General features: G+C 38.1%; 3 protein-coding genes and 1 long non-coding RNA gene across 7 annotated transcripts; 2 read left to right on the forward strand and 2 right to left on the reverse strand.

Moving 5' to 3' along the window:
• The first annotated feature begins 133 nt into the window (after positions 1 to 133).
• On the forward strand, positions 134 to 4,091 carry LOC135674765 (uncharacterized). The gene is made up of 3 exons (XR_010513702.1): positions 134 to 373; positions 1,313 to 1,493; positions 3,796 to 4,091. It is a non-coding gene; the product is annotated as an uncharacterized LOC135674765 (long non-coding RNA).
• Positions 4,092 to 4,911: 820 nt separating this feature from the next.
• On the forward strand, positions 4,912 to 8,955 carry LOC135674764 (protein ETHYLENE-INSENSITIVE 3-like 1a). Its single transcript, XM_065184908.1, has 2 exons — positions 4,912 to 5,228; positions 6,662 to 8,955. The coding sequence occupies exon 2, from the start codon at positions 6,718 to 6,720 to the stop codon at positions 8,599 to 8,601; it is 1,884 nt and encodes a 627-aa protein (XP_065040980.1). The 5' UTR covers positions 4,912 to 5,228; positions 6,662 to 6,717; the 3' UTR covers positions 8,602 to 8,955.
• Positions 8,956 to 11,772: 2,817 nt separating this feature from the next.
• LOC135674768 (pyruvate kinase, cytosolic isozyme-like) lies at positions 11,773 to 15,291 on the reverse strand. Its single transcript, XM_065184911.1, has 3 exons — positions 14,931 to 15,291; positions 12,942 to 13,403; positions 11,773 to 12,865 (listed from the first exon to the last, which is right to left on the reverse strand). The coding sequence occupies exons 1-3, from the start codon at positions 15,159 to 15,161 to the stop codon at positions 12,053 to 12,055; spliced, it is 1,506 nt and encodes a 501-aa protein (XP_065040983.1). The 5' UTR covers positions 15,162 to 15,291; the 3' UTR covers positions 11,773 to 12,052.
• Positions 15,292 to 16,128: 837 nt separating this feature from the next.
• LOC135674766 (glucosidase 2 subunit beta-like) lies at positions 16,129 to 26,891 on the reverse strand. 4 transcript variants are annotated; one of them, XR_010513704.1, is made up of 17 exons: positions 26,664 to 26,889; positions 26,435 to 26,548; positions 26,116 to 26,211; positions 24,655 to 24,894; positions 23,478 to 23,653; positions 21,031 to 21,123; positions 20,844 to 20,939; positions 19,755 to 20,073; positions 19,527 to 19,616; positions 19,352 to 19,453; positions 18,994 to 19,051; positions 18,798 to 18,866; positions 17,965 to 18,052; positions 17,826 to 17,887; positions 17,046 to 17,097; positions 16,818 to 16,937; positions 16,129 to 16,266 (listed from the first exon to the last, which is right to left on the reverse strand). XR_010513704.1 is itself a non-coding variant. In XM_065184910.1 (16 exons), exons 1-16 carry the CDS (start codon positions 26,773 to 26,775, stop codon positions 16,875 to 16,877), a joined length of 1,824 nt encoding a protein of 607 aa, XP_065040982.1. In that variant the 5' UTR covers positions 26,776 to 26,891; the 3' UTR covers positions 16,587 to 16,874. The 4 variants fall into 4 exon arrangements, 2 of the variants coding, with proteins under 2 accessions (XP_065040982.1, XP_065040981.1); XR_010513703.1 differs by lacking the exon at positions 16,129 to 16,266 and adding an exon at positions 16,587 to 16,716; XM_065184910.1 differs by lacking the exon at positions 16,129 to 16,266 and having other exon boundaries at positions 16,587 to 16,937; positions 20,844 to 20,933; positions 26,664 to 26,891.
• Between the last annotated feature and the right edge of the window lie 340 nt (positions 26,892 to 27,231).

A 27,231-nucleotide genomic window follows, 5' to 3' on the forward strand; every position in this document is an offset into this window, starting at 1 on the left:
ATCATGATATCATGTGAAGACAACATATGATGGGGTTTATCTACTATTAAATATTTGTTCATAATTCTGTTTTTATGAATTATAATGTTTGTATTTTGCATGTATTTGCATTTGCACCGTATTTTTGTACCCTAGAGAGTCGTTACGCGCACGGGAACAGTAAAACCCTCTCCTCTCTCGTCCCATCCAATTTGCTTCCTTGCCGATGGGATCCTCCGCAAGCCAGGCATCCATCCCGTCCCGCCAATCGGTCCCGAGGTGTCGCTCCCTCCGGAGTAGGACGAGAAGCCGAGGCCCAGAAAGTCGACCGACTGGTTGAATCTTCCCTGCCTCGTTCCCTTCGAGCGGATACAACGAGAGGCACTCGTTTTGTGTACGTATCCTCTGCGGTTGCTATGCATCTGCAAGAACGCTGGTTAAATTCTTCGATTATTGGTTCTAAATGTCGAGTAGGACAGGGCAAAGATGCATCTTCTGGTGCCGATCGAAGCCTCTTTCTTGTGTTTGTCTCGCGTGCTCCTTGTAAGTTGCAAAAGGAGCTACAGTCCAATCTCGTATAGAAACTTGCAGAAAAGACAATAGGAAGGTTTGTCGTTTCCAATGCGTACATCTCTTCTTGCAAGGGTAGTTCCTAGGCACATTAACCTTCACCGGACCCAAAACAGGTGGAGCCTCATTGGCTGGATCTCCCTTTTCCTTAGTGCATTATAGACTTCAAGTGCATCAATTTTCTTTTAGGAAAATAGGAGTTTTTGATCCACCAGGTGCTCAAGTGACTGATTTTAATGCCGTAAAGGAAACGCGAAAACTGAAGTGGTTGATTTCTGTTAATTCTAGCTCCATATGTATTCTCACAATGCTTCCTGCATTGTCCATGAATCCAGAGAGTTCAGTTCAGTCATTTTAACTCATCCGCAGGTTGTCTAGTTCAAATTTGATGGCTTTGTTGGTTTGACCTTTATAATTGTTGACCTGAAACCCTTCTACAGTGTTTTCATGGTGGTTCCAATGACGTTATCAGTGCTTCTCCGGAGGAGCAATTGAATATGGGGTTTAATTTTATTCTTTTGATAGAGGTGAATAACACATGGATTCGATCGTTTCTCACAGCCTTAAAGCTTAACCACTCTAATTATTCTGTTTTCTTATCCATATTCAATATCTAATCATGATAATACGGAAGGGTATGATGATCGGAATCTTCTGGGCCTTCAATCATAATAACTGATAAAATAATTGCTACATTCTGAACCCAGTGCTTAGCCTTTGATTCATCAATTCTGATTTTTTTTCTTTTGATTGTGCATTGCAGGTTAATAATCGACTGATGGATTACAAACTTGGATTTGGTATGACCATACGAGAGTGAAGCTTCCTATATAATTTCTCCAGAAGATGGAATGGAAATTTATCTGGCTGCTGGGTTTCGTGGTCGCCTCAGCATACCATGTCTGAGACCTCCTCATTTCATAGCTGCCAAGCTCATGCTGAAGGTTAGTTAACAAAGGAAATTACATTTATGTATTCTTATGAGTTGGATTCAAACAAATACTTGTTTCTCGATAGCCATTTGGTACTGTGGTATTTAATCACCAGATTCTTTGTTGAAACAAGATTTATAACAGCTTTCATTGTAGAAAATTTTCTAGGAAGTTTTTTGTGTCAATTTGGATTACTTCTCAAGCATTCCTTTGCTTCGTTAGTGCAGAAGCATGTGGAGGTAATGGGCCTCTAAAAGTTATAGAAATCTATAATTGCTTAATAATAATGAAAAGTTATACCATGATGGCATAATAAAGAATCACCAAGCAAGTCAGATGAAAAGATCATATAACTAATTGTCATCTTGTATTTTTGAACAGCATTGCATAGTGAATGATGCATTTTTCTTCAAAAAAAAAATTGTATCATTTAACTGATTTTTGTATGCTGAAACTTTGACAAGTGATAACCTTAACATACCACAGAATGAAAGACTCGGACAAAGACTTGATACAACTTTTTATTGGGTTCTTTTACCAACTTCACTTTTGATCCGAGGAGAAAAATGTCATCTGGGTAATGTTTCTTAGATATCACTCCAAAAGAATAGCACTAAGCAATGTTTAAAAGCTTTGACTTGGAATTCAACTTTTGAACTGCATTTTGCTTAATTAGGGGACAAAATTGACCTTAAAATAATCATCAACAATTAAGTTAATAACGGTCAACCAATAAAACGCGTGACATCTTTTCAAAGTTTTGTTTAAGTAGGCGATTAAGTCAGAAGTCAGAACTTCTATTACCAAATGGGTTGGACATGGACACATTTGGATTTGCTACTCATGCATGTGAGACATGGCTTTGCTTGATTGATTGATCACAGGACAACGTAATGAACAAATTAGGCAGCAGAAACACTACCAGATCTTCAAGAATCGACTGAGAAATCCCTAGATACCCGGTGTTCATCAAATCCAATAAACATTCATCTATATCCAGTGTAGTTTATTCCCCATCATGTGCATCATCTCTTAACATGCATTCACTTTTTTTCCTTGTTAAGAAACGTTGTAGGTATTCACCTATAAGACTATACATATATACCTCTTGATAAGAACATATAAATGAAGCATGCTTATTTTCGCTGCTTATAATATGTTTTTTTAGTTTGATGAAAAAGTGAACCTTCGACTATTGCATATTCATATTATAAGACTATAAGACTATACATATTCACCTGTAAGACTGTACATATATACCTCTTGCTAAGAAAGCATGCTACTTTTTTGCTGCTTATAATATATATATTTTTAGTTTGATGAAAAAGTGAACGGTTTGACTGTTGCATATCTCTAGAAATTGGAAGCATGGTTTGCATCGATTCACTATGATAATTATTCTTCCCAAAGCTTGTGTTGCAAAATCTAATGCTCCGATCTTTAAGTTTAGATGTCAATGTCTTGAAATTTCTGTTCCGATCAGAGTGCTGGCGTTTGTTGGCATGTGTTCTTAAGAATCATTACTATTCGGATATGGTTGAGCTAATATTTTAATGCCTGTTATTTTCTCTTCTTCTTGGGGATTTAAATTAGTAGTAGTTGATACGGATGCAACTAATATTATATTTCTTATGAATGCAAAAGGATAGCTATCGAATGGGGGCCGTGACTGGATCGAGAAAATATTTTATTTGACTTGACGTAATGGCTTTGAGAAAGTGTTGAATGAGTGGCCCAAAGGGACAATTAGGTGTCAACGTCTGTGAAGTGTAAGATCAAGCATCTGTATTTATTATGATAGCATTTTCTCTTATCATTGAGTAAATATAAGTAGGAAAGTTAGGCAAAAGTTTTTGACGTAGATTTAAATGAGGTTGCAAAACAAAAATCAAAACAGCTTGTTATCTGTTTTCCAAGATTAGGTTCTTTGTCAAACTCCGGACATCCAAACTGTAGGTAGAATCTAGGATTTTAGGACAGAGCTATTGGTCCAAACATGTGTATCCTTTTAATTGTATAACTATTTTAGTTAAAGATGCTCTAGTGCTTTTAATTTAGCTAATTATGTTGAGCACAATAATATGAAAAGATCCATATACTCAGCCACAAATATATGGAACATTTTGACTACTTGTTATTGCTGTTGTTTCTTGTGCTTAACAATGTATTCAATATGATGCAGCTGAAATCAACAAAGAGGTACATGTTTTCACCAATTATTCTTTTTTTGCCATCTTGGAATTACAAGTATAAAATACACAAAATTAGAGAAAACAAAATCGTGGATTCTTCTAATCCTGTGTGCTTTATGCAGATATGGTGAGCTTTGCTGGTGATGTGGGTCACACACAGCACAAGCATCTGGTACTTCCTCAGACCCAGTAAACCCCACGTTTTAAACTTGCATGGCTGGAATCAGCCGACAAAAGTGCCAACCTGTCATCACTCGTGGGTAACATCAAGCACCAGTTGAATTTAATTATATTTTTTTATAATAAATTTATCATGTATATATTTTTATAAAAAGATAAATCTTAAAGATAAAATTCAAACTTAGACTGTGTGATAATCTGTTAAAATCTTTATGAGATTTAATTCTATGATAAATTATTATTCTTTGATGCTTTAACAAAATTATTAGATTGGCTTAAATCGAGTTGAGTTTAATTTGGATTAGCGAAGTAATTAGTCGGATATGGATATTATCATTCTATTCTATCTCATCATTTAAATTAGATTATAATATTTTTAAATTTTGTTTTAAAAAAATAAGAGCGTTATTTAGTTTTGATTATCTGTATAGCTACTGTCAGATTCAAATAGAATGAAAAATATGGGTGTTTTATTTATTGACATTTCTAAATATAATTGGGTCAATTTACATAAAAATAGGATGAGACTTTGCAGGTTTATGCCCATTATTATTGAGGTAGACCAATTTAAATAAACATATAAGTATAGTGATTATTTTTATTTTATATGCATCGTGTCAACATGAACTGTCTCGAGGGCCTATTTGCGAATTTTAAAGGCCCCGAGAGCCAAAGTTGGACGGCCAAGATTGCTCCTTGAGGAGGCGCACGGCGGGGATCTCCGCGCTGCGTATGCCGAACACAGGTCTCGAAGCCACAATAAACATTTTCTTTTTCGCTTTTATTATTATTGTTTTTTTTTATATTTCCGTGAGAAAAGGTTGGATTTTTGGCTTTTAAAAATCCAGGTTTTTTGTGTGGTGATGCGATTCCCAATGGAAGCGAGTGGGCTTAATTATTGGGGGGTTTTATCTCTCAGCCAATGCTTAAATTACTTACATACCCTTCACCCCATTATAATTTCGTCGGATGAAATGATTTGGAAGCAGTAAATTTGTTATTTCAGATGTCCGAGCGGGGTATAAGCGTAAGTCAGTGCCCTCGTGACGCAACCGAGTGCAGTGGGGAGGGAAAGCGAGAGCAATAATGACCGCGGGGGCGCAACTCGAGATAAGAACCAGAACGGAAGGAGGACCTCCATCTCTTCCTGTCTCCTTTAGTCCGCTTCAATCCTCGGTTTGATCTTCACTTTCTGTGGTCTTCCGTGTAGAGTCTGTGTCGTCGTCTCTCCCCTCTGCCTTTCTCCCTCTTTCTGGTCCCTGTTCTTGTGAAGGCTGGTCTTCTGAGGGGCAACCCCCGGGTGCCGTCTCAGAGCTGCGTAGAGGCGGCGCTAGTGGAGGTACCAAGTCTGTAGGAGTGGCCGGACAACAAAAAGGTGCGATTTTTCATCCTCCCTTCGCCTAAAGTTGCGTCCTTTACTACTCTGTTCTCTGTTCCCGTTTTGGTGGATCTTAGCGCCCCGTTTCTGCCCGGCTGCTTTCTTACGATCTCAGATTCAAGCAAATTGCAGTTCCTCGTCGAAGTATTCCTTGTTTTGTAGCTCTTGTTGTTTGATGCGAGAAAAGTACTCGATTTCTTGGCGGTTGCGCTCTTCGTTCTGCTATAGCTAGAGAAAGAAAGCGCGTTTCTGTGCTCCGAATCCGGGTTCTATCTTTACACGCCTTGGGACAGCGTACTGTTTACGTTTTGATTAGGCCTTCGGGTTTAGTAATGAGTTGAATTGGACCAACACGAAATTTAGTGCTGGATCTGCTCGTCCGCTTCTTATCTAAATTATTTTCAGTATTCCATCTCTTGATCGCATGATTTCTCATTCATCTGCTAAGATCTGGACGGTATGTCATATCTGAATAATTCTGTTTGTCGAATCGGTGTTGCTTACACTTTCCGTGTGTGTATGGAGAAAAAGGTTCAATTTTTCATCCTTCTAATCTCGTAAATTTCTTCTGTATGCGATCATAATCTCTTTTGGTATCACTATTGTGAAAGATATGATAAGGGTTTGCTTTTATTTCATTTGGCTGAAACTTCACGCAAAGTGGGCGTCTGTGGGTTCATATGGTAGTGTTAGATATTTTTGTTGTTGCTTTTAGCTTCCCCTTTTGCGCCGCATCCGTACAATTTAAATTATTTTTCTTTTTCTTCATTTTTATTACGTTGTCTACAGCTTTGCTGCAAATCTTTTATCATGTTTCATGACATAGTTTGAGTGTTGATGCTAATTTACTAGACTATTGTTGTACTGTTAACATTTAGAGCATAAATAAAATGAGAATTTATAGAATATGTAAAGTAATTCATCTGTTCTAGGATTTAATCTAATTTGAACTTTTTTATATCCAGCATGCGGATCAGCTCATAAATTGGTTCTGCTTCTGGAATGTCTTTATTTATGTTGACTCATGTTCTTCTCGAATGCCGTGCCGATTGGTTTTTCTTCATGTATATACATGATTTTATACATACACACATATATGTACAACTTTACATCTTAGTATCATATACATCCTTGTGGATCAGATATCTTTCTGTTTGTTGAAGACTTCATGGCATGCACCTCTCATTTATGTTATTTGTGGGATATACTTTTCTTGATTTTTTTACACTAAATTTTGTGCACACATGTTGAATGTAATAATTGAGGTAGAAAAAAAATCTTAATGTATTTCAGGAAACAGCTTTGATTGTTCTTGTTGTATGTTTCTTCACACGCACATGCTGCAAATTAATTACTTTCACAAGGTTTTGAAAATTTTCAGATGCAGCGGCAGCTCATGTTTTCTAATGCTTTTGTCCTCTGAATTGCAGGAGAATACTAAATCTGTTCTATACTCGGGGGAATATTGTGCTGCTTGTAGTTATTTATGGGGATGCTACTAGTTCAAGACATGATGTATCCTGGTGGCCCAAACTATGGTCAAATTTTCCCCTACAATGATGAGAGGAATGTCAGTTATGGTGGCTTCCATCAGCTTTCCACGGGTGAATGCATACTGGGAGAGGGAGATCTGGTTGATCCGCCACCGGATAGATTTGCTGAGGCTGCTGATGAAGACAGTGACGAGGACGTTGACATAGAGGAACTCGAACGACGCATGTGGAGAGACCGGATGCGGCATAAACGCTTGAAGGAGCAGCAACAGAGCAAAAACAAGGAGCAGGGTGATGCAGAAAAGCAATGTCAGTCACAAGAACAGGCTCGTCGGAAGAAGATGTCTCGGGCACAGGATGGAATTCTCAAGTACATGCTGAAAATGATGGAGGTCTGCAAGGCTCAGGGGTTTGTCTATGGCATAATTCCGGAGAAGGGCAAGCCCGTCAGTGGTGCTTCTGATAATCTCAGAGGTTGGTGGAAAGAGAAGGTTAGATTTGATCGGAATGGCCCTGCTGCTGTAGCCAAGTACCAGGCTGATAATGCCATCCCTGGATTTGACAGTGATTTTAACTCTGGATCTGTAAGTCCTCATTCGCTGCAGGAGCTTCAGGACACAACATTGGGTTCTCTCCTGTCAGCTCTTATGCAGCACTGTGATCCACCTCAGCGACGGTTTCCACTTGAGAAAGGAATCCCTCCACCATGGTGGCCTACTGGTAGAGAGGGATGGTGGCCTCAATTGAGCATCCCAAAAGAACAAGGTCCACCTCCATACAAGAAGCCACATGATCTGAAGAAGGCATGGAAGGTTGGCGTCTTGACGGCTGTAATCAAGCATATCTCTCCTGATATTGAGAAAATCCGTCGGCTTGTTAGGCAATCCAAATGCCTCCAAGACAAGATGACTGCCAAGGAGAGCGCGACATGGCTTGCTGTCATCAAGCAGGAGGAGGACATGTACATGAAGATGCACCCTTGTGCCCTCGCACCCCCATCTGCTGGGAGTGGTGTCACTGGAGCAATCTCCTTCAACAGCAGTGAGTATGACGTTGAAGGCATTGATGAAGCCAAGAATGAGGATGTGACAATCTATAATCTGGTTGCTGATGGTAATACTTTGAACTTAGGAGCTAGTTCAGGGAATCGGATGTTTGGATCAGCTCTGATGAAGGAAGAGAATGATGTCGAATTCATTCAGAAAAGAGCTTCATCCGAGTGTGAATTGATGATGAACCAGCAGACCTATACCTGTGATAATGTGCTATGTCCACACAATGATTTCCATAATGGATTTCTTGATAGGAATGCCAGAAACAGTCACCAGTACATCTGCAAGTATCAGAACACTCTTCCTCCAGGTTCTGGGATGACGAGTAGCAGTTTCCAGGTGCCTGAGAACAAGCCTTTAGCTTTTCCTCTGCAATTGAATACTGAGTCAAATCATCCTTCAATTGGATCAAGGCTTAATCCAGTGGATATTTCTGAATTGGGTATTCCTTCTGATGGGCAAAAATCAATCGATGAGTTAATGAACTTCTATGATAACAGTATCAGTGGTAGCAAGAACATGAACTTGGAAGGTGTGACCATGTTGGAAGGATCGAATTCTCATCAGCCTAGAATACAAATGGAAAACAACTTCTTGGGGCAGGGGTCAGGAATTGCTTGCAATCTATTTGAAGAAGTTGGTAGCTTGATGGAGCAATCACGCTACGTGCAGGAAAACACGGTACCATTTGAACAAGAACTTGCTAGTGGGGGCTTCATGACGGGGTCTGGCTTCAACATATCTGAAATGAACTACTCTGATACCTTGCATAGGGGTATCGGAGATTCCTCACAAAAGCAAGATGGATTCAACTGGTTCTGCTAAAGGAAATTTGGTGAAGGACCCATTCGGATGATTCATCACTGTGTAAGATCACGTGTTCAAAGTGATGGGAATCATGTCAGCAGCATTGGAATGGATTTTCGAATATAAATAATGCTTGGATTTGGGTTAAGGTGCTCTTCTTGTACCTCGGTATGTACATTTTCTTCCGTTTTCGTTGTGTCTTGGACAAATATTATCATGTGGAGTATGCTCCCAGGGAGTTATCATGAAAATGTTATAGTCTTGAATAGGAAGTGTAGGTGTGGGGGTTTTATTAGTCATGGGTACCGTGAAATGGATACTTTGATCTAATCCCTATATATATATATATATATAATCTTGTTTTTGCTCCGATATCTGTGGCTTATTTGGCTTGCATTTTGTTACTTTTGGTGTTTGTTTATGTTAACTTGAAGAATATTTCTCCTTTTTTTCTAGATGGTGAATGAATTCATGTGTGGTTTTGTTGAAATGAAATCACTGCTGCAAAGTAGTTTGGTATTTTCATTTGGCTTCTAAAACTTGCAACTTCTTGTGAGAATAGATTTCTTGGTCTCATATTTCTCTCCTTGGAGGATCTCTCTCTCTCTCTCTCTCTTCCTCACATTATTCAGGCTTTTTGACAGATGAGGAAATAGTGTGTGAAAGTCTGGGATATGCCATGCACTGTAAGTTCCTGAACTGGTAATGCATATAGTCTTCAAGTTCTTCCAAGTTAATGCCATAACACCTTCGAGTCTTGCATCTACAAGTTAGGCAGATGAAGAAGAATGGACTTTTGATAACCTACCAAGTTTCTGTCAACCTTTGTTCGTTGATTTGTCATTTTCAAGTGCTATCCATCTCATCCTACTTCTCCACCTGTGGCTCTTCACATGAAGGCCAAGAGTCGTGAATCAACAAGACAGACTGAATCCTTTCCTTCTTCACATGCCTACATCACCCTATGGTGTGTAGCTAGGAAAACTACATGTTTGATGAACTGCAAAAGTCTATTACCCTTTCTTTACACGGGACTCAAAACATCACCATCCACTTATTGAACTTGATCAGCTATTTTTAAATGGTTACCGATCATACAATTTTGTCTGTCTCTTGGCTTTGTCCTTGAGAGCAGACAATTTTGTCTCTTGGCTTTGTCCTCGAGGAAAGAAGATAAGGAGGAGACAATTTTGTCTCTTGGCTTTGTCCTCGAGGAAAGAAGATAAGGAGGAGACAATTTTGTCTCTTGGCTTTGTCCTCGAGGAAAGAAGAGAAGGAAGAGGTAGACTTTTGTAATACCTGGTTTAGTCTCAGTCTCTCTGTAAGAATTTGATGAGTATATTATTATTATTAATCAATTAACATAGTATTAAACATGATGAGGACAGGACCTGCAAGGAGAAAACAATTGAATTAACTTGGGATAATATCAAAACATTAGTGCACTCGGAACTATGAGAAAATAAAACCAAATCCTTTTCTGCCACACTGGAACCTGATGATCTATGAAAAGACGTGGATCCAACACAATGTTAGGATTGTGCTTTCTTCTTGGTGCAGCAATTTCCACACACCACGAAACCTGTTCATGGTGCATGGGCAGTGGATTCTATTCCCGCAGCCTATTTTGACTACCGTTCACGCATGTACCTCCACAACTTGTGCGATTGATACCGATCGCCTACCGGCAAAGTTATGACAACAAGATTAGTGTACTTCTTGTCGGGATTCTTCCTTGTTTTTTTCTCGGAATTCCTTTCCATGGTGACCTCAGTTTCATGGCTACACGAAAGAAATAAGGCGAGGAAGGAAGGGTTCCCCGTCCGTGCATGACCGCTCCTCCGACTCCGACACGAGTGGTAGCACCAGTTTCTCCGATGCAGGGAATCCCAACACTCGACGGCAGGAAGGTCGACAAGGGTGAGGGTCTTCAGACAGGGTGGCTGGCCAAACTGTGGAAGGCATTCGATGAAGGGAGAGCTTATCCAATGCTTGCAGCTTCTCACATCGAACGAAACGATCGAGTGTAAGCTCAACCAGATTTAGAACCGAGACATCATCCGTCATCCACCCGGGCGGCGTCCAGCCTACATAGCTTGGATCTGCAGAAGCTGCAGGTTTTGTGGCGGTAGAAGGCTTCCTCCAAAGACTATTATGTAAATCAGATCTAAAGACTATTATGCATATTTTGAGTAGTCTATCTAATAAATCAGTTCCAACAACTCCATTTGAGTTATAGACCGGTAGAAAACTTAACCTGAAACATTTACATATTTAGGATTATTCTATAAAGATAATAGTCTTCGATAAAAAAAATAAATTTAAAAATTATTTTTAAAATATTTTATTATTTATCTAGAAAAATTCAAAGGATATAGATTTTATTATTTTAATATAAGAATAGTTGAATCTGTAAGATTTCTAAAAATAACGAATCAATGAAAGTAAAATTTTTAAATTTTAATCTTGATATTAATGAGAGACCGATTGATATTATTTTATCACTTTATATTCGAAAGATTATTACTCCTCAAATCACTAAAATCATTGATGATGATAAATAATAAAATAATATTAATAAACTCTCATATGATGTTGATGTCATTGCTAATAATCTTTTAGAACAATCATAGTTTTGAAAAAATCTAAAAGAAAAAAAAGATATATCATTCTTGATGATTATATAGTATATTTACGAGAATCATATTATGATATAATGATTAAAATGATCTCTCATTATTTTCATAAGTCAGAAAATAATGATTCTGAAAATAATATAATATAATAAAAAAATATGTCTAGAAACTCATTGAATTGTCCAATAATTATAAAAGAATATGTTATAAGTGACTCCTTAAAGACAAAATGTGACTCAAGAGATAATAGAATGATATAATGAGTTATTTTCTTTGATTTCTAAAAAAGTTTCATTGTAAATGGTCATGACATTATGTTTTGGAATGAGAATCTAAATGATAAGATCTAAAGAGCGCTTGTAGGGGCCAAAAGGAAGTGGAAGGATGCTTCCGGCTTTGTTGGATCAAGACTTGTGGCCTTCGTCTTGCATCCAGCTTTGCAGTCAAGTTTCTTAGCACTCGAGCAAGACCAAGCAACACGACTCCTGTTCGGGCAATTGCTCTAAATTCTTGATACGCATATGTAACAAAGCAGCCTTAACCAGTCTTAGGGTGCATTATAAAGATGAATAACAACATACTTATAACAAGACCAAAACAACAAAGTATTCAAGAAGTCCCTCCTGAAGAGAGGTGAGTTCAGAATCAAGACACAAAACTTCAATAAACACATTCCTCAAAAGTAAATAACCTACAGATTCAGTGACTAGGCATTGTTAAAGAGCAGACCTGGAAAGTTCAAATAGGAACTTATAACGACTAGTCGATAAATTTGTCATGGCAAGAAGTAAATTGAATTGTCCCCTGAAGATTTTTCAGCTATCGTCATTTAATCAGTTGACTGTTAAAATCTTGATTATGGAAGCAACTCCAATTCGATGCAGTGCCACGACTGATTCTCCAGACTTGCAGAGTCCTAATGACTTAGCGTGATCAATTGCAGATTCAATAGCTTCGTCTGTGGACTCCGTGTCTGAAGCCTTTGCAGTTGCAGAGCTGAGTACCGGAATCAACCCTCTAAATATAAGGCTGTGCCTCGCAGGAGCCTCATCACTGCAGAACCAGTCAAAAGAGTCTGTCCTCAGCTCAGGAACCACTACTGATAGTATTGGAATTGCTGGCCTGTACTTTGCTACGAGTTTCGCTGTGCTCCCTCCTCTGGTCAGGACCAAGATGAGAGATGCCTTAGCCGAGTTAGCAGTTCGGACAGCTGATGATGCAAGGCTCTCCAATGGGCTCATAGGAACTGGTGCTGCTGCCGTGATTCCCTTAAAAACAGATCCATAATCCAGATATGATTCTGCCTCCAAGCAAATTTTAGCCATTGTCTGAACTGCTAGCTCCGGGTAAGCACCTGCAGCTGTTTCACCGCTGAGCATCACACAGTCTGTGCCATCGAGAACTGCATTGGCAACATCAGTTGCTTCCGCTCGAGTGGGGCGAGGGGCCTTGATCATTGATTCCAACATCTGAGTTGCTGTCACAACGGGTTTTCCTTGTATATTGCACTTGAAAATCATCACCTTCTGGGCATAGAATATCTTCTGGATAGGAATTTCCATCCCCAAGTCTCCCCGTGCAACCATGAATGCATCTGAGTTGGCAAGAATATCGTCAAAGTTGGCCACCCCTTCTTGATTCTCCACCTGCAAGTAATTTGGATAACATAAGAACTCTGAACTGTGTACACAAACATAGATGAATTCAGGAAGAGGAACAGACCTTGGACATCAGCATGATTGACTTGGCATGTGCACCAAGAACCTTTCTGACCTCCACAAGGTCAGAACCCTTGCGTACAAAGGACAAAGCGATCATATCAATTTTGTTTGGGACGCCCCATCTTAGGATATCCTCCTTGTCCTTCTCAGTTAGTGTAGGAAGGTCCACGATAACACCAGGAAGATTTACATTTTTTCTCTCTCCGAGCAATGCAGAATTCTCACAGCGACAGCATACCAGCCCCGACTCCTTATTACAGGAAAGAACTGTGAGCGTGATAGTTCCATCGGCACATAGTATCACACTGTCTGGCTTCAAATCCTCAGCCAACTTCTTGTAGCTCATAGATATCATGTTCTCGTTGCCCTTTATTGTGTAATCCGTGGTGACTGTGATTTCTTGACCCTTTTTTAGTTGGATAGGCTTGCCATCTTCCAAAAATCCAGTCCGGATCTCTGGACCCTGTGAGTTACCATACAAATATCAATACAGGAATTCCATTTCACGTTTGCACAATGATTGACATGCACATTCTAAACCAAGCAGATTTCATGCTGTCTAATGTCAACATTCCTGGGTAAGTTTTTTCATGGAACCTGGCCGAATTAACTAACTTTTAACCTCATCACCAAAGAAAATTTATCAGCACAATGATTCTTGGCAAGTATAGATTTGCACTACAAACTGCACTTTCACCTTCTATGTCGGATTGACAAACTGCATGTTTCTAAGATTCCCAAGTTCTCAACTACTGTCACTATCAACTTCTTTATCTATTTCACATTGCGTCCTTCCAATGACTCTGACCTATGAAATTATAGCAGCTACACTCCTGACATGTTAGACTAAGATTAGCCAGACCCAAGACAAATGTAATCTGTAAGTTAATAATGCCTTAGAGTTGTTCAGATGTGTATTTCTCTTATTTAAAGTGATCTAATGAGAATGGTATTCATAAGAAACATGATATGATGTATGCATGATAATAACAATTTTTCTGAGTCAGAATCTTTGCATATGTACATACTACCTGCAGAAAGGTTGTATGAGCACAAACTGAAAATTAGTAGTATATGTACAAATAAATCTGCCCCTTGTATTTATTATCAGTTCCAATACCCATAAAAATCCGCAAAATCTATTGCGATGATATTATACACAACACCCGAGTTTACAATATGGTTGAGCATATCTCCTTTAAAGATAACAGATGGGTCACAGATATACATAGAACATATTTTAATCCTTCCCCTGTACAGAAGGCATACATGCCCTCAACACTTGTCACACACACAATCTGAAAATACCAGCATCCCCATAAAATTAATGCATATCATCTCACAGTGTCTAAAAGTCTTTCCCTATGGTTCATCAAAAGTGCATGCAAACATCCTCTAAAAACCACAACTTTCTGCGGCATTTAGTAACTACTACAAAGTGATGTATAAAATAGCAGTTGCGCTACAGCTAAGCCAACCTCACTAGCTTTATATTATAGCTTTAGACATCACAAAGAATGATCATATCTTCAATGCATATTCATCATCACCCAAAAATAGAAATTAATGATCGATTTTTTTTTTGTGTGCAAAGTATAAATAGCGGGAAGGTGGGATTCGATCCAGAACCTTATGATAAACTATAATAGTCTTTATCAACTAAGATATCTGACGCTTTCGATGATGAGTAGAACTTCGGAGGAGTAGCAAATAGTAGTAAGAGAAAGTATGCTGGAATAATAATGTAATTCAAAGTAAATAAACAAAAAGAATCGAGGGCCTAAATTTATCCAATAAGCGGGCATGGATTATAATGCCAATAAGATGAGATATTGGCATCAAAATCTACGACAAAAATGATAAAAGATATCAATAATTTGTATCAGTCTCATAAAAATATGCAACTGACAAAGAGTATCCCAACAGAAGCAAATCTTGGGAGGGGGAAAAGGAAACCTCAGGGATTAAGAGAAGAGGGGAAAGGGGGGACCTTCGTGTCGAGCATGACGGCACAGAGGATCCCGGTGTTCTCCATCGCGGCGCGGAGGTTGTCTAAGGTTTCCTGGTGGTAGGCGTGGGATCCGTGGGAGAAGTTGAACCTGGCCACGTTCATCCCCGCCTTCAGAAGCCTTTCGAGCATCTCCACGGACCTCGACGCGGGGCCCAAGGTGCACACTATCTTGGTCTTCGGCCTCATTCCCGTCGAAGCCTGCTGCACCATTCTAAGACGAAGCTCAGCCGATCGAACCCTAGGATCGAAGACTAAAAGAAGAGGAGGAGAGGAGAGCAGCGATCGGGCGGGGAGGAATCGAGATCGATTGGGGAATGCGGAGAAGGCGGACGGAGCTCAAAGCAAGCCGGGGCAGTTGTGCCTGCCCGCTTTATATACACCGGGTCCGCGGTGCACTTCCCCTGCGGAGAAGAATAACCTCGTCAGTGCTTCCCCCTGGTTAGTTGACGCGCCCGAACAAGCTGGGAGAAGGATCAAAGAGTATTCTCTTACCTCATGCTGCCAACCCACCCGGCTACCTGCCTATTGATTGGAGAAGATGCACAGCCGGCCCCACTATAAGATGAGGACACCGTGCTTCTTATTTTCTTGTTCCTAAAAAGCCCCAATTGTTTTCTTGCTTCTCATTTTCATTTTGTAGATGTTCTTATGATGATAAAAGTAGATGTTGTTGTGGAGATCTTAGTGTTGGAGTTACTTTGTGTGCTAGTTTGACTTTGTTGTTATTCAAAGAAATGTGTCTTGAATTTGCAATACTGGAGTTGTTAATGCGTCATTTATTTTTATGTAGTTGGATATTTCTTTTTAAACAATATAATATTTAATCAATGGATGGTACCAGGTCGGATCCAAATCTAAATCCAATAAGTTTTCGGATCAATTGTACCCGATGTTGCAGGTCAGATTCAAGTTCTATAAGATCCACACCGGGTTCCAGTAAACATGAGTGGATAAAATATCGGATCGGGTTTCGGATCCTTGAACCCATTACCAGCACTTGAGGCATGTGACTTACCCATAGCAGTCTCTCTCTTCTCAGCCCTATCAATCAAAGTAAAAAAACCTGGTGGGGGGTGATAAAGTTAGATAAAAAGATGCAAGGAGTTCAACATTTGCAGCAATTGCAAGAAACATATGAACAAATTTGTAAACAAATACATAGCATCCAACCTGGTTGCTTTGCTTTGCGTCAACAATTTTAGAGAAGCTGTGGTCTTTGCAGGCTTGATGAAATGAGTCAAGAGGAGTCGGCCGATCTAAATTAAGATCAGTGCCTCCAGGTTTTGACCCCTTTCAGGCTCCAGTTTCCTGTGTACTTTATTTTTTTGGGGGGGGGGGGGAGGACAATACAAAATTGTGTTTCATAAAATATTGACAAAAAAGAAAGATCATATACCAAATGACAGATTAATAAACCAAGAATTTGTGTATGCATAAACCAGAAACATGGGATTGTGTGAATGGTAACCTTCTTAAGTCAAAACTTACTAATAATCAAAGGTCCACAATCACAGGTCAAAAAAGTTTTGAAGTATGCTCACAACTCTCAATGAATCTGTTTCCTTCAATAACTAGCATATTCTGCATGTAAATATCTTGCATAAAACAAGACCATACCAAAAATACACCATGCAATAGAGAGATTAATGTCTGACCAATCAACAGTACAAGACTGTCGATAACTCCTAAGTTTTAAAAAGTTCCCTCATGATTGGGTGTGCTTCTAAATCAGAATTACAACAGCATCAGGAAGTGAGCCTGAAAACTTGAGAAAAGTGGGGAGGTTGATTCATGAGATTTACACTTCAGATAGAGCATTGGAAAAATTCTCTATATTTTCAGAAGTTGGTTTAAGAGCCTCCATACCTAAATTGTGTGAATGGTGTAATCTTCCAATGTGTGTTCTTCTGAAATTTGAAGAGGCTATAGCTCATCGTGAGTTGAGGGTTGTCTTTTGTTCATATCCTCGAGCTTTTGTTGCAGTTCCTATCAGAATTACCAGAATTGTACTGTAAGCTTTACATTGATTTAAATACGTTTAATTTCCACAAAAATAATTATATAGGAAACTTGACCCGAAAAATAATAAGGTACCTTCAATTTCTCTTCTAGGCATATGATAGGAGTTGACAGAATTGCAACATACCTGACATGGAAAATCATCAATATAAGAAAAAAGTTAACGGAATAGTTCAGTCAGAAAAAATGAATAGAAGGAAAAGAAGGGCAATTACTCGAGAACATACCCTCTTTTTGGGTTTTTTCCGGATGGTACCCCTTTCCAAAATTTTCAAACCATCACCTCTTATTTCAAAAATCTCAAAAATACCCCCAAAAGTTGTTTACAGTGTTTTGGCGTTCAAATCCAAAAAGTTCTCACCAATTGTTTACGGTGTTTTGTGGGTTGTTTTTTATCCACAAAACACTATACAGTGTTTTTGTTTCAAAAACACTATGACATCAAAAGCACTGTATAGTGTTTTTTTTTAAAAACTATATAGTGTTTTTGTTTCAAAAAAATTGTAACATCAAAAACACTGTATAGTGTCTTTAAAACAAAGCACTATACAGTGTTTTAAAAATATTATGCAGTATTTTGTGGATAAAAACCAACCCACAAAACACTGTAAACAATTGGTGGGAAAATTTTGGATTTGGGTGGGAAAAAATGGCAACTTGTTTAAGGGGTATTTTTGGAATATTAAAAATAGGGGGTGATGATTTGAGAATTTTGAAAAGGGAGTGTCATCCGGAAAAAACCCAAAAAGAGGGTATTTTACCGGACAATCGTCCAAAAGAGAACCTCAAAAAAATCAAAATAAGAACATAAGTAATTTGCAAAGAGAGGTGGATTGAGGTTAGAAAATGTCATACTCGCATCGGCTTGGTTCATCTACATCAGCAAGGTCATCTTTCAAACCACACCTGAGCCTAACCTGTTTCAGGGACACCACTACTGAGAATCAACCTTATGAAAAATCACAAAAGCTTGACAAACTATTAAGCGCTCTACCTTTAAACTTCTATCTGGGCCATTCCAGCATCTGTCTCCATTTGAAAATTGCATGACTCTGTAAGATTCATCAAAATTTTCCCAGCGCCTGTTACAAGAAGCAGACAACCGAATCAACTAGAATTGTCATGTTGGTAACATAATGATGACAATTCTGTGACACAATGATACTCCTGAACTTCAAGTAACAAATTGTCTGCTATGTCTTCCACTCTGACTGGGTGAAACCCTCTCTTTTTTATTTCAGAAGTAAAGGTTCTGTTATTCTAATTTCTAAGAAAGAGATGATGTAGAACAATCATGAATCAACATGATCTTTGCCGCACAGGCAGTCCATAGGATAGGATCTGGCTAGTCAACCTGTAGGTTGACAATCACAAATAGTTTTCATGAAAGATCAATGACATCCATAAAAGAAAAGAAAATCTGTACTTGGATAGATCAGTTCTACTCAACAAATACTTGCAAGTTATTATGCGATTCTCAATTGCTCGATGTGCCCTTTGAGATCACATTAAGGCTTGTATGATATTGCAATAGTACAAATCCTTCTGATTATGGCACATTATTTATGTGTTCAATGATACCAAAATACTTGTATCAACAATTCAGTTTTCAATATTCATTAATCAACCCCTTTCATGATCCTAAATCCAAAATGAAATTTGGAATTTGGCTGTAGACCAAATCAGAATCCAAAACCTAGCTATGTAGCTTAGTTTTGTACTTCGGATATTATATTAAACTTTACAAAAATATGAGACGTCAGAGTCTGTTATTGATAAATGATACGAACTTCATCAGTGAAGGTGTATTAAACAATTTAAACTTACCCCAACTGTGTAGAGCTATGACCTTCAACTTGGGAAGCTTTTTTAAATGGGCAGACCTTATAAATGTACCTAGCAACAACAAAGCCAAAAGCGACAAACACATTACTAAATGAAGCAAGCAAAGTGCATTTGACATAAGCACACACACACACACACACACACACACACACACACAAAAGAAACTGATAATGCATACTTGTTCTGCTTGTTCTCGAAGCAACGATCATAAAATGAATAAAAATCTTTCTCCTTTCCTGGCAAGAGAAGTTAAATTTAGCCTGTTATTCATTTAACTCAAATGAACATATGCAATAACACATATATCATGAAACGGGACACGAGAGGAGAATGTCGAAGTCTCAAGAGAGGTATATTTTGGCCAAGTGATTAGGACATGTATGTTTAAACAGCTGATTAAGCTAGACTGAAGACAGCTAAACAGGCTAATCATAAATACATTTAATTTTATTTATTTGATAAGCATGTTAATAAGCACAGCTACTAGAAAATGATCTTCATCAGTATACCACCATTATCTCATATGACATGCTTACCAAAATCATGTTTGAGCTTTTCAGACAGACCAGAAATTCTTGATTGTATTTTCGACAATTTTGAGCTTGCATCATCGTATTCCTTTTTTACACGAGAAGCCACTGCAGATGTCAAAATCTGAGTTGCACAACCTCATGCTTTCTTTAAGAGTAGTTGAGGATAAGTATAATATACCAGATAAATCCACAGGACTCTTGAAAAAGCTAAACGCCTGAATGATATTTTGAACAGTCTGTTTTATCTTGTCCAGCCATGATGGACTACCTGAGGAAGTTAAATCCACAAAAAGAAAGTAAACGACTCAATATTCCTGACCATGACAAATTCACAAAGCATTAACAACATGATTTGGCTATAACAAGAAAGCCAAATCAGCATGTAGAAGAATAATGCAACCAAAACCTGGAAACTCAGATTTGTAATCTTTGTCGTGGTCATAGGAGCCATCAGGTTCAACATGATTTCCATATTCCTCAGCTGCAACGTCTTGGATATCATCATCATCAAACTTATGTCTATCTTCATCATTGTCAGAATTATAACTGTCATAATTTTCTTCTTCTGCACTGTCTGAAAAATCCTGATTTTGCTCCTCTTGTTCCCCATTTGCATCATTAGGTTCATTTGTCCTTTCTTCAGCATGTTCCCCTGTCCATCGAGAAGCTACAAGTCGACCCAATTCTTCTCTTGACAAACCCTCAGTGTTCCCAGAGATGTGCTCCTGTACATTCCACTATAAGCATACACTACAACTTTGATCCAAGAATCTTGCAAAATTATTATCAACTTAGTAAGCAAATATTCTCTTCCTCACGCCATGAGCTGGAAAATCATAATAATAGAACATGGACCATGCTACACATTCTTTAATCTTTTAAGTTTTGTCTATAGATAAACAAACTAGACTGTGGAGTCTTTTCTACAAAGGATTTCAGAAAAAACAAAAACAATAATGACTGCAGCAACAGCAGCCAAAGAAAAAACTTCATGTTTCAGATGAAATAGTGGAAATGCATCCTGTCCCTACATTAGTTAATACTATCATAACATTATACAATGGACTATGTTAAGCATAAAGATACAGTGAAAATCCATTTTCTACAGCAGAATGAGTCTCATCAATGCATCTCTGATACTAAAGTTTTTTATTTTAGTTGTCGCTTCCTGAAGAGATTCAGTTTGACTGGTTAGTCAGTCAATTCAACTGGAACCAGTGAGTTTCAGCAATCAGTAATGATTCCAGATCCTAAGAATGTCTTCCAGATGAACCAGATAACTTCAATTTATATTGACTAATATAACTCATGAAGCCATTACTGATTTCACCTCCTTGGCTCCAATTTTCACCGTTAGTACTAGCTTTAAGTGTGGTACTACCTTCACCTTTTAGTACATACGCTGGTTGAAGAGTCCAAGAGAGTAAGATACTGATAAACTTAAACATCAAATTTCCATACACCACTACCTTATGACATGAATTTGCTTTATTACCTGATCTGCAGCATGGCCTGAAGGTATCTCATTATTTACATCATCAGAACCATGACCAGATGTGATGGATTCACCAATATTGTCCGCAACCTGCTTCTATTGAAGAAAGAAAGTATCCGATACTAATCAAATAGAAAATACTGATGCAAAGCCCAAAATAACAGCAACGTGAAAAAGATTCAAGTACCTGACCCACATTGTGAACAGCAGGAATTTCAATCCTAGAATTGTATTCATTTTCTGGTGGAACCACAGGTTCATGACCAATTTCCACTGAGTCCTGCCATAAGCACTAAAGGTGAGAATGTCATGAGGATACTAATTGCCCTGACTTCTAGAAGAACAAGCATAACTATAATTTCTAGAATGATTGCTGGCAAGTGCTCTGGTTACCACATTTATGACAATAAGGAACAAAGTCCAAGAGGTTTCCCAGGAATGAACATGATGAAGACAGATGAAATAGAGGAAAACCATATGGGAACTTCCTTAACCAGACAAATGAAACGACTAATTCCAAGTATTTCACACGTGACATTACCATCCAATATTTTCTGCATATTTTCCTTGTTTTGATGTATCACTTCAAGCTTCCAGGGTTTTGAACAATATGGAAAATAAACTTTATGGCAGCTGAAGCCACTATCAAGCATACCATGTAGGACAATATGAAGAATAGAAAAACAAAACTTCTGATTTCAGCTAACATGGAAGTGATTGCCTCACATAAACACAGGAGCACAAAAACTTTAGTCTCAACAATTTGCGGATGGAGTATATAAATCTTTGTTGCATCACTTATTGATCTGAGATTAAAATGTTATTTCTCACCATTCGAAAAATTTCCATCCAAGTCTTTCTGGTGTTTATCGTCCTGCACATGACACCTCTAATTCAAGCCAATGAGGCCTTTCATAATTCTCTATGAACACACCGAAACCACAAAACATGTATCTCAAGGTTCGCAATTTCGTACCGTACCGAAGTTTCGTCGTTCGCTCGGTACGGTACGATACTGTATACCGAGCGGTATACCGAATCGTATATATATATATATATATATATATATATATATATATATATATATATATATATATATATATATATATATATATATATATAATTCAGCGACGTCGCCTCTCTTCTCCCAGGCGAGGCAACGTCGCCTCGTTTATATATATATATATTTATATATATATATAATATTATATATATTATATATATATATATGTATACATATATTTTTTATAAAAGACGACGTCGCCTTTTCCTTCTCCCATGCGGGGTGACGTCGTCGAGGCAACACGACGTCGCCTCGTTTATATATATATATATATATATATATCGTTCTGTCCGGTAACAGGCGGCCCGTGTACCGGTCAGCTGACGAACCGGTACGTATCGCCCGTACCGAACGGTATTATTCGAAATTGCATACCTTGATGTATCTAGATAGTTCCTCCAACTACTTAAAACCTAATTAATATTGTTGCAATTTTCCTGAAACTAGAGAGCTATACTGAAAGTTTTGTATTATGATAAAATCTGAAAAATCCTGCAATTGTTTATGTGATTCACTTGCCAAGGCATGAAAATATTTGGTGTTTGTGGTTGCCCTTTTTGAGCTAATGAACCTTAGCTAGCCACCTCCCTATTGCATCCTCCTGAAAGATCATTAATTTTCAGCTCTAATATTTTTTTTTTCATCTATACAGCCTGGTGGATAGCGAGGGAAGTAACAAGGAACCTCAAAGCCTGTGTAAGAGCTCCAACGAATGGTTTTTATGCTACATTTTCAGGTGGTTGTAAAACCCAGAGAAACTCCAACTCTTCCCAAGCCTGGATTGATGATGACAACTGTGTAAATTGATAAGAAGTCCCATAAGCTCGGTAAGACTTGGTCCCACCACATCAGCACAAACCCACCTCTGCTGCAACAATTAACACCAACTGTACCACCCATACCGCACTACACTTTGATCCTGTCAGACTTCATGGAGATGATACTAGTCTTCATGGGGAACAAAATGGGAATTTTCTTTACAAACCAAGTCCTAGAGGGCCCTAACCGCCCGCGAGTATCCCAACCTATGGTGGTTCAAAAATAGCATCAACATAGAGGAGGAGAATGAGGAGGAGGTTTGCTGACAATCAACAGCTCTTGAAAGCTATCAACAGTTGCCCAGATTAAAAAAAATTAAAAATTTTTAAAAAAGAAAAGAATCAGTTATCAAATATTCTTGCTAGGAACCATAAAATACTGGTCAGTACATACCAATCCAATGTGTCTTTTGAACATCTAACTTACTTGTCTATCACCATGCCACTTTTTAGGTCGTTATAATTCCATAATAACTGTTGACAGCCCTCAATAGCTGTTGCAAAGAAACAACTTTACTCAGATGTGCCTAGTGCATGAAAGTCCCTGAAAACTCATATTGTAAAGGAACACCTTTACTATTTTACCAAGGCTCATCCTCATTATAATAGAGTAACCTGTTTGATCTTTTTTCTCTTTTGAAAAATGGGTACAGCTGGTTGGAGTGTCAGAAAATCAGAAATAAACACCTGAGGCATGATTACAGCTGGTGCATAGTTGTATAACATAGTAAGAAATTTAAAGACTAAGTTAACCTGACTGTTCATTTCCATCGGTGTGTCCTGAGTGCCCTCGGATTGATATTGTGCTGATTCCTCTGATGGTCTGTTCTGCTCGGTTGATTTTCTTTCAGCTTCTCTCTGTTTCTTTTCTTCCTTTTCCTTTCTCAAACGTTCTTCCTCTTCTGCTTTCTCTATCCTTTCTTTGTGCTCTGCATAGCAAGTAGAGAAAAATCATGTCAAAAGAAATATTACGTCATATTACGGCATCTACATTACTTGATATGATACCAGTTAATCTAATGCAATCACAAATTGGATCATGTTGAGTTGCATGGTAGCTACCACATGAAATAAACTAAACATAATAGCTCAGTTAATTGGTCTTCAACTCAAAGCAACAACCCTCATAGGATGCTCAAGATGCAAATTTTATATATGTTATGGACCTAGCATGCATGAGTCACAATTGTCACTAAAAGCAACGTAAAGGGACTAGTTCTGTCTTTCAATAAATGTAGAACTGCATGCATGTCTACACCTTCAATTTAACTAATCAAGGTATATATGAAAAACTCCTCAATTCTTGTCTAATACAAGCATTAAAGTTGAAACAGACAGCTAGGTGTAGAAAGCAATAAAAAGGGCAAAAAAATGTGTATAAATGCCACAATCACCAGAATGCAGGAAAACCTGGAAATTAAACACTGTAGCGAGAAAAAAAATATTTTCTACATGATTTATGACTAAAAATTAAAGATCTAGAGCGGTGACAGAAAATAGTTAAGATGCCCCACACATAGCTGAAGAAGTGGCAATTCACTGTCATTAAAAAAACTTGATGATACATTGCAATTACTGTATAACTATTTCTTATGCCTTCAAGTTGGGTCATCAGAAACAATAATAGTGAAGTTCCAATAAATCTTCAAAGGATACAGTTGCAGTGACCTATCCAGCATTCAAGTTAAATCTGATAGCTGAGTTTGCAGCATTTAGTAGTCTATTGTTTTCTTGTCAGATGATGTGACAGGTGAGGCACTGAAATTTGAATCCAGCAGTTACAAAGAATCCAGAACTTTTGTAATTTATTAATTAGAACATAACATAACTTCTAAAAAATGTATAAATATTTATAAAAGTCATCTGGACACCAATAACAAAAAAATTGAATTTAAAACTCAATTGGAAATTTGTATGAACAATATTACACCTCTAAGTTTCTCAACAAGTCCTTTAAGTATCTTCTCTTCATTTTTCAGCTTCAAAAGCTCTGCTTCATCCTCGGCAAATGCCTGTTTTGCCTTTTCAAGTTCTTGTTTCCGGATGGCTAACCCATCCTGATGTGTTGCTATCTTCTTCTTCAATTTTTCACGTGCTGATTTCCCAGCCTCCCAACATGTATTTGGGCAGTTTGATTTGCCATTATATTCATCACTCCCATCACAGCAATCTATATGTAACAAAATAAGCAAATGCAGCATGAAGGTTAAAATCTCTGCAGATGAACCTAAAATCATATAGTTCTTGCCTGAAGAAGACAATACAATACAAAAACCCAGTAATAGTATTTGTGGCATTTAATGTACTTATAAGTAGCAGACAACAATTCATTTATTGACTGAACCTACTGGAAGATAATATTTAAGATTCTACTAGTGGGATTAGATGCACTAATAACAATCTCATGTAGCAGGCAACAATGAATTTATTGACAGAAGCTCCTGGTGTAAACAAAGATTAGGATCCATTTTTCATCTGATTCTCTCTCTTTCCTGATTCTAGATGAGTTAAAATTTTACATGAATAAACCAAAAACACATAAGCTCTAAACATAGGAGAACATATAAGCATCCATTTTTTATCTTATTCTCTCTCTTTTCTAATTCTGGGTTGGTCAAAATTTTACATGAGTAACCAAAAACAGAAAAGGTCTAAATATAGGAGAACATATTAGCATCCATTTTTCATCTTATTCTCTCTCTCTCTCTCTCTTTCTTTTCTACTTCTAGGTGACTTCAAAATTTTACATGAGTAAACCAAAAACAGAAAGGTCTAAATCTAGAAGAACATATTAGCATCCATTTTTCATCTTATTCTCTCTCTTTTCTGATTCTGGGTGAGATAATTTCCATGAGTAAACCAAAAACAGAAAAAATCCAAATATAGGAGAATATATAATGTGCTAATGCATGTTATCATTACGATGAAACTTACTCGGATAATATATATTGCATCATGAATTAATACTGTATGCCAAGCATTTTGTGAGTTGCAGGACTAAAATAACTCTGCTAGCAGCTAATATCTGTAATTAGATACTTGAACCTAGTTGTGAAACTGAAGAATTAATGTATAAAAGAAATAACAAAGGAATTTTGCATACTTCAGTATGCGATGTATAGCACGTGATCACAATTCGAATTCCATAATCAAGTGTTCAAAAGTGCCCCTGAATTACAGCAACTGATATCCTCCTAAAAGATGGTCCTTGAAGGACCAAAAAGCAACAACAAATTTACTATTTTTCTTCCTCTACTGATCCATTACAGCGTAGCACGAGTAAATTTTATATTTCCTGTTTGAAAACACATGCATAAGCAGAAAGCTTCAGGTGGAACCAAGCAGTTGTTCAAAGAGAACAAGAAAAAGAAAAAAATGGTGATTTTTATACCGCAAACGCCATCATTCACACGAGAAGAGAAGATGGTCCGCGGAATGTGCCCGGCGTTCCGGCAATAGAATTCCCCTTCTGGGCAGGCTGATGTCCCTGCAAACCCCAAGAAGAAGAACCGAACTCAGAAAATCCAATGAATCGAATAAAACAATAACAAATGGATCGCCAGAAAACCTAATCCTAAGACCTTCTTGGTAGAATCCTACCATTGTCCATGAAACCCACAACACGGGAACAAATTTGCAACATCAACCTCATCAAGAATAAGAGAAGCGGTAAAGAAAGTGAAAAAGGTCCCCTCCACGGAGACACTGACCCGGTTCGTCCGTTCCATCGGGGCAGTCGCAGAATTCATCATTGAGCTGTTGCTTGGTGAACTTCTTGGATCCATCCTTGCATTTGATCACATCGGACTTATAGTAACCCTCATCTGCCAACCGGAGCAATCAAAACAGTAAGCCATTTTATTCCCCAAGAAAAAGGGAGATCGAGGGAAAGAAAAAAAGACGAATAGAACCAGGAACAAGCGCGATCGAAGAGAGCACCTTGAGGGGCGATTCCCAACAGCTCGCGGGGAGGAAGGGAGGTGAATCCGCCGACCCACAACAAGCAGAAACATGAGATCGCGATAGAAACTCGGATGCGATGGGTCCTCATCGGTCCCTCGTGAGCGGATACACTTCGTCTCTTCCGCGGTGTTGTTGGCAGAGCACAACAGCAGCAGCAGCAGCAGAGAGGGATCGCCTTGGTTTAATTAACACACCCGACCGAACAATGACTAGGAGAAGATCGAGCGCGCAACACCTGCTTGGCGAGATCCTAGCCGTCGATTTTTTGTATGATCCAACCTGGTGCAGCAACCGTTAGTGGTGTTTATTGTTAATGTCAAACGAGTAGCGTACCCACAAATTTCTTATTTATTTTATTACCGATTAATTTAAAAAAAAAAAAATAAGATAGATATGAATTTAAATTTAAACCCTGAGACCTTTCAATAATACAACAACAGAAACTTTGTATTACCAGTATTAATCCCAATAAATCTCATCCTATTTGAACTAGCTAGTCAAGTATTCCAACTCATCACAGGTCCATTACCTTTGATTTGCACAG

Source organism: Musa acuminata, chromosome BXJ1-5 (genome assembly GCF_036884655.1).
Source record: "Musa acuminata AAA Group cultivar baxijiao chromosome BXJ1-5, Cavendish_Baxijiao_AAA, whole genome shotgun sequence".
NCBI lineage: Eukaryota > Viridiplantae > Streptophyta > Magnoliopsida > Zingiberales > Musaceae > Musa > Musa acuminata.

What these genes read in the sequence shown, in the direction of transcription:
- LOC135674768 (XM_065184911.1), bottom strand. Translation starts at nt 15,161, where the DNA reads ATGGTGCAGCAGGCTTCGACGGGAATGAGGCCGAAGACCAAGATAGTG. An exon ending in CCGTCATGCTCGACACGAAG is followed by an intron (nt 13,404 to 14,930) that starts GTCCCCCCTTTC and finishes GGTAACTCACAG; the next exon opens with GGTCCAGAGATCCGGACTGG. An exon ending in CAATCATGCTGATGTCCAAG is followed by an intron (nt 12,866 to 12,941) that starts GTCTGTTCCTCT and finishes AATTACTTGCAG; the next exon opens with GTGGAGAATCAAGAAGGGGT.
- LOC135674766 (XM_065184909.1), bottom strand. Translation starts at nt 26,775, where the DNA reads ATGAGGACCCATCGCATCCGAGTTTCTATCGCGATCTCATGTTTCTGC. An exon ending in CTGTTCACAATGTGGGTCAG is followed by an intron (nt 20,940 to 21,030) that starts GTACTTGAATCT and finishes TTTCTTCAATAG; the next exon opens with AAGCAGGTTGCGGACAATAT. An exon ending in GCCTAGAAGAGAAATTGAAG is followed by an intron (nt 16,938 to 17,045) that starts GTACCTTATTAT and finishes TAATTCTGATAG; the next exon opens with GAACTGCAACAAAAGCTCGA.
- LOC135674764 (XM_065184908.1), top strand. Translation starts at nt 6,718, where the DNA reads ATGGGGATGCTACTAGTTCAAGACATGATGTATCCTGGTGGCCCAAAC.